General features: G+C 40.2%; 2 protein-coding genes across 4 annotated transcripts; one reads left to right on the forward strand and one right to left on the reverse strand.

Moving 5' to 3' along the window:
* Positions 1-1,602: 1,602 nt before the first annotated feature.
* rag1 (recombination activating 1) lies at positions 1,603-8,741 on the forward strand. Of its 2 annotated transcripts, none has more exons than XM_083546649.1 (4): positions 1,603-1,769; positions 2,760-3,110; positions 3,286-4,406; positions 4,997-8,741. In XM_083546649.1, exons 2-4 carry the CDS (start codon positions 2,782-2,784, stop codon positions 6,742-6,744), a joined length of 3,198 nt encoding a protein of 1,065 aa, XP_083402775.1. In that variant the 5' UTR covers positions 1,603-1,769; positions 2,760-2,781; the 3' UTR covers positions 6,745-8,741. The 2 variants fall into 2 exon arrangements, with proteins under 2 accessions (XP_083402775.1, XP_083402776.1); XM_083546650.1 differs by having other exon boundaries at positions 1,609-1,956; positions 4,997-8,034.
* A 504-nt stretch (positions 8,742-9,245) lies between these two features.
* rag2 (recombination activating gene 2) lies at positions 9,246-11,911 on the reverse strand. 2 transcript variants are annotated; one of them, XM_083547574.1, is made up of 2 exons: positions 11,782-11,911; positions 9,246-11,093 (listed from the first exon to the last, which is right to left on the reverse strand). In XM_083547574.1, exon 2 carries the CDS (start codon positions 11,077-11,079, stop codon positions 9,484-9,486), a length of 1,596 nt encoding a protein of 531 aa, XP_083403700.1. In that variant the 5' UTR covers positions 11,080-11,093; positions 11,782-11,911; the 3' UTR covers positions 9,246-9,483. The 2 variants fall into 2 exon arrangements, with proteins under 2 accessions (XP_083403700.1, XP_083403699.1); XM_083547573.1 differs by lacking the exon at positions 11,782-11,911 and adding an exon at positions 11,218-11,348 and having other exon boundaries at positions 9,366-11,093.
* Between the last annotated feature and the right edge of the window lies 1 nt (position 11,912).

The following is an 11,912-nucleotide window of genomic DNA, read 5'->3' on the forward strand; positions in this document are numbered from 1 at the left end:
TCCTCACGTACTATAGTAATCATGTGTGGCAGAGGCTGACACTAAAGGAACAAACTGTAGCCACCGACTGTGCATTTAATAAGAGGACTGACAGATCTAGTGCAGCAGAGCATGGTCCTGCAGAGAGAAGACCAGATTAATCCGCTGCTCAAATTCAAACAAGGCTGATTCTTACGCAAATACACTGTCGATCTACAGAGACAAACTATCAAGCCATTCTCATTAGTGCTCATCCCTGCCTCTCACAACACAGACTATTCCACAAGGGGCTGAAACAGAGCCTCTCACGAATGAAATTCTAGTTCAAGAAGCCGATAACAAAAAGCGGACTACGCCAGCTCAATGAGTGCTAAGAGACACTCAAATAATCTGTAAGATGAAAAAAAAAAACAGGTTATTAGAGTGGTGACAATCTTTTGGGACATAACCCGTCCTTTGTGAACAGTCCTAGAAACCTGACTGCTGTTTGTAGGGCAAAGCTGTGTGAATGTAATGGTTGTAATTCAAGTAGCTCTTTCTAGGGCTTGTCTTGCTTGTAGTGCAGCAGTTCTGTTGTTGGTTCTAGATCACGTGCATCAGGTTGGTGCAGTATTGTGCCTCCACATGACAAATAGTACAGAATTAATTCACTAAAAGGTCAAGGCTGCTTAAATGCACTTATGCTCCTGTATATATTTGAGGACCAGACAAATACATGGACAAGTATTCAGAAAATCAGCACAGTATAATAAGATATATGACATGCACAAATAAATACGTTATAAGGCTAAACATGTTTTTTTTATTCCAGGGCTTCTTAAAGTTGTGGGGTTAGAGAGCAATTTAAAGGTTATAATAATTGTTTAATTTTAGGATATAAAAACCTTATTGAAATTCTTTACAAAAAATTTTTTCTTTTAATTTTAGATTATTTTATTTTTTTTTATTCCACCAATGACGCATTTAGATTTAGAAAAATATTACAGATCCCCTGGAAATGCATCATGAACTTTTGGAAGTCACCAGGCGCATGGGTATAAAGCATATTTTTTGTTAGTTTGTTCATTCATTAATTCATTAATTCATTAATTTGTTCATTCATTCATTCATTCATTCATTCATTCATTCATTCATTCATTCATCTACGGCAAGTGCCTTATACTTACTTCTGGTTCATAGTGGCCCATAAATGATTTAATGTTAGATATAGCAGTCCACCTAATGGCATGTTTTGTGTTATGTGAGTTAGAGAACCTGAATTAGAACATCAAAATTCTTCCTTAACAATAATCTAAATTCTGAATTGACCCAGGGATTCTGGATCTGTGAAGCAGCATTGATCCAGGATATAACAGGATAATTTGACATCTGTAGGTGTATAGAAATATGTGCCAAGGGTGAAGGGATGTGTGTCTGTTTGTTTGTGTGTTTGTGTGTGTGTGTGTGTGTGTGTGTGTGTGTGTGTGTGTGTGTGTGTTTGTGTGTGTGTGTGTGTGTGTGTGTGTGTGTGTGTGTGGTTAGCACCATCACTCCTCCCCACAATTTACCCCATATCATTCAGGTGGCAAGGGGTGTCAGTTATGGACTCCCCAGTGTGGTATAAATAGGAGTCTCTCCCTCCTATGGAGAGACACAATCCTCAGAAGGAACACTGAAATCCATACAAACACAGTGAGAGAAGAGACACTCAAAGATCCAAACACACACACATACACACTCATCTCTGCATCTGTGCTCCCATGCAGAAAAGACCCCAGGGGATACAACGCCAGCTGAGCCTCAAAAACAAGGTAGGAGAACCCAGCTGACTGCAGAGTGAGTCTGCCCAGCTGTTTGAGTGTCTGACTGTTTTTGTGAGCCAACGTGTGTTAGTGAGAGCTTTAAAGGATACTGACAGTTAAAGAGACACAGGACGCAGACAAAGTCTTTTGAGAGGTGCCGGAGTTAATGCCAATATGTGGCCACAGGATTACTATGGTAAGCCCTAGTTGAGTTATTGTTAGATAATTTGATTGATAGTTTTATAGTATGTGATAAAAGCTTTATGTCAAAGCTGATTTGGAAGACTGCCAGTGTTTGACACCTATTGGGATTTCTGTGGTTTAATGTGGTTGTGGTACTTGATAATTACTATCATTCCGTATTTGTTTACAAATCCAATAGTTACAACTTCAGTCACTTTTCTTAGACTTTGCATCTGTAACAGTATGCTTTAAAAACTTTTTTAGTAAACTTCAATCAATAACTATCATAGTTTCACTATTCTCCTGTTTGCTCCTCTTAAAATGCCAGTGTAATGCCCTTAAGGCCCTGAATCCAGTTCCACTTGAAAAAATGTCTAATATGAGAGATTGATGGATCTTAGAGGATAAAAGTGCCCATTTAGCAAACTTGCCATGCCCAATAAAAAGAGACATGCGAGAAAAAAACAGACACGCTTATTTTCAGAGCAGAAAGAAGGGATGAGATGAAGTTTTCAGCAGCCGATCGATTTCTGAATGCTTGTCTCATGAATTTTACAGAAAAGCTAAATGCCACTTACAGAATAATGCAGCACTGAGGGTCAGAGCTTAACACCCCACTGTGTGATGGGATTTCAGGACACTCAGTACAAAACATTCTCAAAAACCAAAAAAGTTGCGTAATTTTGAAAGTGTGGGTTGGTTATGGGTGTGAAATATTTTAATAATATGTGAAAGAAAAATCCACAGGAGCCAAGCTGCAGAAAACCATCCCCTCGTAGTTTAAAAAATGCACCTTTTGCATCTACTTTTTCACAGATTCTGAGACTTTGCAGACACTATGGATACCATGGAGACAGAGCTGTATGTTCCACCAGATTCGCCAAGAGCCTCCATGCCAGATGAGTTGTGTCATCCTTATTCCAACTTCTCAAATTGGAAGTTTAAGCTCTTTCGAGTCCGTTCTTTGGAGAAGGCCCCTCTGCCTAATGAACCTCCTCTGGAGAAGGAGGCTGAGCTAAAGGTTAGTGAACAGGCGGATGGCCTGAGTGCTCCTAGCAGCATTATGAAGCTCTGTCTTGGGGGCAAAAATAAGGAGAATGTGGAGGGCGCTGGCAGACAAGTGGATCTTAAGCTTCAGGAGATTGACACGCATATGGATCATCTCAGGTAATAATACTAAAGATATTGGAATTATTATTTGACAATTGTATTTTAAGCGTTGAAACCGTTTTAGTAGGGTCTCGAGTTAAATCTAGAATATTCACATCAGATAGCATTCAAGAAAAATGTCCCTTACAAAATTATAAATAACCCTCAAAAATTCTTCTTGAATTCTTTTCAGGGCCTTATGCCGCTTATGTGGCATACTTCTGAGAAAATCTAAAGGCCCAGAGCATGAAGTCCAGGGAGACCTGGATGATCACAATAAATATGCTTTGCGTAGGATGGGTTGCAAAGCTTCCAAATGGCCTGATGTCATTCTAAAGGTATTTAAGGTAGATGTAAGTGGAGACATGGAATCTATTCACCCGCCAATGTTCTGCCATCGTTGCTGGAATGTAGCTATGAGAGGAGGGGGGATATGCAGCTTCTCCAGGATCAGGGTCCCTATATGGAAGCCCCACAACTCACAGTGCCCTCACTGCTACCCCAAGAGGCACATACTTCAGCGAAGAGGAAGGAAGAGAAGGAAACCACTACAGAGCCTTCCCAAAAGAACAAAGAAAGATACCTCTACAGGGGGCAATAGAGTGTGGAGGCAGACCACAGACAACCCACCAGCAATGTGCTTGAGAGCATGGGTAAAGCCAGCTGCTCAGAGGAGCCTTTGGGTAAAGAATATTACTCACTGCCAGAAAGACCACCTATCGTCCAACCTACTTCCAGGTGAATTCCCAAAAGACTTTGTGAATGCTCTTGTGTGCCAAGTGTGTGATCACCTCTTGTCTGACCCGGTCCAGTCCCCATGTCAGCACCTCTTCTGCCGCACCTGCATCCAAAAGTACAGTCACATCTTAGGTCCCCAGTGTCCTGCCTGTGGCCTCCTATTTAAACCATGTGACCTAAATAGTCCTGCTGAAGCGTTTCTGTCTATTCTCCACTCTCTTCCTCTGCTCTGCCCAAGAGAAGGTTGTGGCGAGTTGGTCAGGTTAGACTCCTTTGCAGACCACTGTTTAAGTCACTGTTTTGAGAAAGATGGCAGGAAGGAAGAGAATATTCCAGAGCAGAACATGGATGGCTACTTACCTGTCAACAAAGGTGGTCGTCCTCGCCAGCACCTGCTCTCACTCACACGAAGGGCGCAGAAGCACAGGCTGAGAGAGCTGAAGAATCAGGTGAAGACGTTTGCTGATAAGGAGGAGGGTGGAGATGTGAAGTCTGTGTGTTTGACACTGTTCCTGCTGGCACTGAGGGCAGGAAATGAACACAAACAGGCTGATGAGCTGGAAGCCATGATGCAAGGTAGGGCCAAGAGGCATATCATCTGTGCTAACGTCACTTTTAATGTCAAGTTTTTTTAAATTAAATATCTGATTGACAATAAGAGAAATGGTATCCAGGAAACCAGACTGTTGAAATAATATGGTAAAAAAAAAGTTGTAAAACGTTTTTAATCGTGGGAAAATTTATTACTCCATTAAAGTAATATGCATGTAGGTTTTGCTAGAAAATCATATAGGGAGGACTAATGAGGTCGTAGAGCAACCACAGTTCTGAATGTTCAGATTTGTATGGGATTCTCACCATCTAGGACATGTCTGTCTCTTAGTTACACAGCTTTTTTGGATGGCCTAGCTGGTGTCTGTTTTCGTCACTAACCAATAGATCTTTTTAAGCAACCCAACCCAAATTACCTCTTATCATGATACATTTCAAATATACTTTGGGAATAAGCTTTGCTGTCAAATAAGTGACAGCACCTGCAATCTCCCTGCACCCCTCTTTCCTTCAAATCTCTAGTGTTGCTCCTTTTCTAGCCAAAACTTCTCTATAAATTCTATACCTGCGTAAGGTTCACAGTGGGTTAATTTTTTCTTTGTCTACTCTTCCAGGCAGGGGTCTTGGCTTGCACCCAGCTGTGTGTTTGGCAATACGAGTCAATACCTTCCTCAGCTGTAGTCAGTACCACAAGATGTACCGCACTGTCAAAGCTACTAGTGGACGGCAGATCTTCCAGCCTTTGCATGCGCTCCGTAATGCTGAAAAGGAGCTTCTTCCTGGCTTTCATCAATTTGAGTGGCAACCAGCTCTGAAAAACGTTTCCAACTCTTGTAATATTGGGATCATTGATGGGCTTTCTGGATGGACTGCCTCTGTAGAGGATGTTCCCGCAGACACAATTTCTAGAAGATTCCGCTATGATGTTGCATTAGTATCAGCTTTAAAGGACTTAGAAGAAGACATTATGGAGGGACTTAGAGAAAGAGGATTGGATGACAGCACCTGCACCTCAGGTTTCACTGTAGTGATTAAGGAGTCATGTGATGGCATGGGAGATGTCAGTGAGAAGCATGGAGGAGGGCCAGCAATCCCAGAAAAGGCAGTGAGATTTTCTTTTACACTGATGTCTATCACTATTCAACCGGAAGGTGAAGAAGAAGCAGTCACTATTTTCCAGGAGCAAAAGCCTAACTCAGAGCTTTCCTGCAGGCCGCTGTGCCTCATGTTTGTGGATGAATCTGATCATGAGATGCTGACAGCCATCTTGGGTCCTGTGGTGGCAGAGCGTAAAGCTATGAAGGAAAGTCGCCTCATTCTCACTGTAGGTGGGCTCCAACGTTCCTTCCGCTTTTATTTTAGGAGCACAGGCTATGATGAAAAGATGGTAAGAGAAATGGAGGGTTTGGAGGCTTCAGGCTCGACTTACATCTGCACCCTGTGTGACTCCACACGAGCTGAAGCCTCTCAAAACATGGTGCTTCACTCCATCACTAGAAGCCATGATGAAAACCTTGAACGTTATGAGATATGGAGAACTAATCCTTTTTCTGAGTCTGCAGAGGAGCTGCGGGATCGAGTAAAAGGGGTCTCAGCCAAACCTTTCATTGAAACACAACCCACATTAGATGCCTTGCACTGTGACATTGGTAATGCCACAGAATTCTACAAGATTTTCCAGGATGAGATTGCTGAAGTGTACTTAAAAAAGAACCCGTCTCGAGAAGAGCGGCGACGCTGGAGATCAGCCCTTGACAAGCAGCTGAGGAAGAAATTGAAGTTGAAACCAGTGATGAGAATGAATGGGAACTATGCCCGGCGACTTATGACCCGTGAATCTGTGGAAGTGGTGTGTGAGTTGGTCCCTTCAGAAGAGCGCCGTGAGGCGCTGAAAGAACTAATGGAGCTATACCTCCAGATGAAACCTGTTTGGCGTTCTACTTGTCCAGCTAGAGATTGTCCGGATCAGCTTTGCCGCTACAGCTTCAACTCCCAACGTTTTGCAGAGCTCCTTTCAACAACATTTAAATATCGCTATGATGGCAAGATTACTAACTACCTCCATAAGACTCTAGCCCATGTACCTGAAATTGTTGAGAGAGACGGCTCAATTGGTGCATGGGCCAGCGAAGGGAATGAATCAGGGAACAAACTTTTCCGACGCTTCCGTAAAATGAATGCCAGGCAATCAAAGACATTTGAGTTAGAAGACATATTAAAACACCACTGGTTGTACACTTCAAAGTATCTGCAGAAATTCATGGAGGCTCACAAGAACTCAGTAAAAGCACTGCAAGCCACCATCAACCCAGAGGAATGCCCAGATGACACTGATTTATCTCTTGACATAACAGACTTTTAAAAATGGTTTAAATTGAGTAAATTTACTTGAATATACTTGGACATTTGTTTGAAATAACTTTTTTTTTTTTAGCATGCTAAATTAGTTTGTGGTTAACCTTTTTAATATTTTTGATATCGGTCTGCAACTTTAACTTTATGACAGATGAAATTGCGAGGGAATGGCTATACAATTTTCTCTTAGGCTTTTTCTCCTTTTTGCCTGCTGGTGAAATATGGGAGAGTTTATTGTAGGTTTAATTGATACAGAGCGGAGTTAGCATGTTAGCCAGCTTAGCTACATAACAAACCGACAAGAAAGCCTCCTGTTTTTGTTGGAGTAAATACAGTCTTCCGGCGACGCTGGTCTAACTAGACGTTTGTCTAAATTTAATAGGATTTATAAAATATATATTATCCAAATAGCTCATTGTAGTTCAAGTATTGTGTCCAAATGTAAGCTATTGGTCACATTTCCTACAAACGTCCAATAATACATTTGAATCTATGCGCTGAGCCTGGAGTTCACTACAGGTCACGTGTTCTTACCTCTGACTGTAATCCTCAAGATCTTTGGGAGAAAGAAATGAGACAAATGAAAACGAAATCTCCAAAATATGCCTGTAGCAGTAGTTCGTAAAATATGCAGTGTATCTATTTCTATGTATCTCAATTGGTGCATGGGCCAGTAAAGTTCATGGAGGCTCACAAGAACTCAGTAAAAGCACTGCAAGCCACAATCAACCCAGAGGAATGCCCAGATGACACTGATTTATCTCTTGACATAACAGACTTTTAAAAATGGTTTGAATTGAGTAAATTTACTTGAATATACTTGGACATTTGTTTGAAATAACTTCTTTTAGCATGCTAAATTAGTTTATGGTTAACCTTTTTTTATATTTTTGATATCTGTCTGCAACTTTAACTTTATGACAGATGGAATTGCGAGGGAATGGCTATACAATTTTCTCTTAGGCTTTTTCTCCTTTTTGCCTGCTGGTGAAATATGGGAGAGTTTATTGTGTTGCCAGGTTATGACACATTCATGAATTTATACAGAAGGATTATTTATGGAATTAAATGAAAGCACTGTAAGTCACAGAGGGGGAATTGCTTTAAAAGAAACCACTTTTATGATCTTTGTATCAATTTATCACGGACAGAGGGCAGAGACAAAATGGAATTAGGGAAACACAAACTGCTTCAGTTTTAGAAGAAATAGCAAAAGAGAAGACTGCTGCTACACACCAGGGACTTCTCTAGAAAATAGCAATAGAAGCACACACGTTTGCACATTTCCAGAAAAAAACCCCGCTATTAACCTTTATTTTTTACATCTCAAAACTTTGCACGATGCTAAACACTTCACATATGTTTTTGCACCAGACCATACACCTCATTATTTTATTATTTTTTTTTTTTTACAAAACTTAACAATCTAATCTTGGTTTTACAGATCTATTGTCATATTAATATGACAAGGTTCATTAAATTGTTTGTGTTACCTGTGTTAGAAGGGCCTTATTTCTAAAGATTGATCATTTTGTTTCTGTCCTTTTTATTTGATTGATTGATTGGTTAATTGTTTTTTTGTTCACTGTTTATTTTTCTACTTTAATAGTTTACTTGATTAATAGATTAATTGCATTGTTATGTATTAGAGTCTCTAATTGATTGATTGATACATTCATTATAATATTCTAACAATTTTCAATTTTATTGTCAATTGAAACCAAAAGTAAATAGGTGCTACTTTGTACCCTGTTTATTGTTAATTTTTTTATGGTATGCTATTGACATTTTACATTATTTGTGTTTTTGTAAATATGTGAAGATGTAAGGTACCACAAGGCTGACTGCCCATATGGATGCAGGAACTTTCTACCTCCACAAACAGAACTTTGCTGAGTGTTTATAAATAGTTTGTTTCATTTGTGCCTTTGTTTATCTGTACCTAAATTCTCTAATCAATTAAAATTGCAATTATTCATTTGAATAAACACTGATGTAAATTAAGTACAGTGTCAAATTCTTCACTCATGTTAAAGGATAAAATGTTAACTGTTATAACAAAATGACGTCTGCCTCAAACCACATATTGTTTTTCATTGCTGGCAAATTTGTGCCCTTTTACCAAACGAACCATGAACTATAGGAAAATATTTGATTAAAGCTAATTAACATCAATTTAAACCTATATTCCTAATAATAATATAATAACTAGTTGAATGCTAATAGCAAGCTCTCAAATACAACCTGCCGAGATAAACACGAATCGTACACAGCAGCAGATAAATTGAGTACTAGCCTAAACAATATTTTACTGCTTCTAAATGCTGGATATTGTTACATAAAATCTATTTAGGGTTTAAATGAATCTACCTTTTGTTTGTAATAAAATAAAACAATTTTGTCCACAATTTATACTCATTAAATTCCTAATTGTCCTTAAGATGTAAAAAAAAAAAAAAGCACTTTGAGATATAATTCTCTCATCTTAAACTTGACCAGACTACAAAATATTCAACATGATCTTTTTTTTATTACAAACAACTTAAGAAACAAATGTGTACATTTGAAATGAAATACATTTAAGAAACACATTTAAACTTTTAAAAATGGTGTATCATAATAATATGCTCCAAACAAATCTTTATTCTTATACATTACCAAAGTAGATAAGGTTTTTAATAAATCTTATTAACTTTGTATTAAGCATCTAACATAGCTTTAATATAACAAATTAAGTATCAACAGTTCAGTCAAACAGCCTTCTGAAGAAGCTTTTCTTAACAGGAGACATTTTCAGGGTTATGGGGGCTTTGCGGTGCATTGTCTTCATTGGGACTCTTTTCAGAGGATTTATCTTGCGTGGGGGAGTAATTTCCTGCCTGGCAAGGCCTCCATGATCTAGACAAAAATACTTGCTGTTATCTTGAGAAAGACGTAGTAGTAGGCTCTCTGAGAGCTCCATACACTGAGCATGGACCCAGTGTCCACCTTCACCTCTGGAACAGAAGATCATGGCTGGTCTGGTGAGCTCAGTGGAGTAGAAGGGCTCCCAGGTGTTGATGTCTACCTGACATGTGAGGCAGCACTTAATCCAGTAACTGGTCTGAGATTCATCCTCTTCATCTTCCTCATTGTAGGTGTCTCCCTCTCCATCACTGCTGTATTCCATCTCATGGGGTTCACGTCCAAAGTACAGTTCTTCTGAATCTTCTAGAGGCGCAGAATCCTCAAAATCAGTGGACTCTTGGCTGCATGTCTGGGTTGGATCCTCTCCATTTCCTTCCTGCTGAAAGCTTAACTGGTAAAAGTAATAAGCATCTGCAGGTGTGGGATTTGTCCCTGACGGTATAACAACTAATGCGCTCCCCTTTTCTAGAGTTCCACCAAACCAGGTGCGGCTTTGGCTGATTTCACTGCTCCACTCAGGAGGCTTTCTAGGCTCTATGCGTATCCCGACATCATCTAGGCCTATGTAGGTGCACAGCATTCTCTTCTGGGAATCTGACTGGTAACCACCAAGAATAATGTATTCATGAGCAGAGCCTATGGGAGTTGCAATGGCACTTGTGATAGAGAGTCCATCATTAAGGATCTCACAAGAGAGTAATGGACTTCCTAAAAGAAGCTCTACACGCAGCCGGAACAGGCGAGGTGGTCGGCAGTCAGTAGAGGCAATGTGTCCACCCAAGAAGTAGACACAATCCTCTCGTGCCAGTGCCAGGTGAAATGACTGCCCATCGGTAAGCTCTGGGAGGGTGTGTGCTGAACAGCAGCCATACTCCAGATCAATGAGATAAATCTGCGGTGGACAGTCCACCATGCAGTTCCAGGTCTCTGTGGTTCTCTCAGCAGCAGGCATGTAGGATCTGCCACCAAAAAGAACACAGGCAGTTTTTCCTCTGCTGTGGACTACACTAAGGGTGTGGCCATACCGAGCCTCCGGAAGCTCGCCGACCAACTCTTTCTCCTGGCATCTCAAGGTGACCTTACGATTACATCCACGATTGTCAACACTAAGTACATATAGGCTCGAGGATAGCTCATTGTTGGGTGTTCGGCCTCCATGAATGAGGTAGCACTCAGGCTTTTCATTGTAAGGCTCTACGTGAACAACTGCTGGGTAACGCAGAGGAGGGAGATAGCAAGAATTGTTGGAGAATGAGATGGCACGCAACTTGATCTCCCCGCGTTTGATGTGTATACCAAACATGCCTGTGGGGCAGGAACGTTTGGGCCATCCTTTCTGACCAAAAAGATAAGCATCGCCTTCTAGATGCAGTATGGAGCAGCCAGGCTGCAGAAGACTTGCACAGTTTATGGCAGTCAAGTGCTGCAAGGACATTTTTCCTCCAAAAGCTGTAGAATTGAATTAGAATTGAAATGTAAAAAACATTAGTTAATATGTTAACAGTGTTGGAATAAACAACAATTAAAATCAAATAAACAATTCGTCAAAATATATAGGAACTTTTGTTTTAACCTGTTACCCGGGACACTAAAATCGGATGCACCCCCCGCCCCTCAAATGTTGTAGTGCTTTCTACTACTTTTTTACTCGACGCTGCAGTTAGACGCATCACCACCCAGAATGCATTGTGAAACGCGGTTGCTGAGGAACGTGGCTGTTGGTAGGTTGTTCTCTCAGCTGCGGAGCGCTTAGTGTTGCGCGAATCCGTTTATTTATGTATCTAGCAATTTTAAAATAATAAAAGAAAAAAATAAACATTTAACACTGATGTAGAATCGTAGGTTTAATTGATAACAGAGCGGAGTTAGCATGTTAGCGAGCGTAGCTACATAACAAACCGACAAGAAAGCCTCCTGTTTTTGTTGGAGTAAATACAGTCTACCTGCGACGCTGGTCTAACTAGACTTTTTTCTAACTTAAATAGCATTGATAAAATATATATTATCCAAATAGCTCGTTGTATTCCAAGTATTGTGTCTAAACGTAAGCTATTGGTCACATTTCCTACAAACGTCCAATAATACATTTGAATCTATGCGCTGAGCCTGGAGTTCACTACAGGTCACGTGTTCTTACCTCTGCCTGTAATCCTCAAGATCTTTGGGAGAAAGAAATGAGACAAATGGAAATAAAATCTACCCAATATGCCTGTAGCAGTAGTTCGTAAAGTATGCAGTGTATCTATTTGACTAATTGTTAGTTTTGAG

This window comes from Silurus aristotelis (assembly GCF_946808225.1).
Source record: "Silurus aristotelis genome assembly, chromosome: 7".
NCBI lineage: Eukaryota > Metazoa > Chordata > Actinopteri > Siluriformes > Siluridae > Silurus > Silurus aristotelis.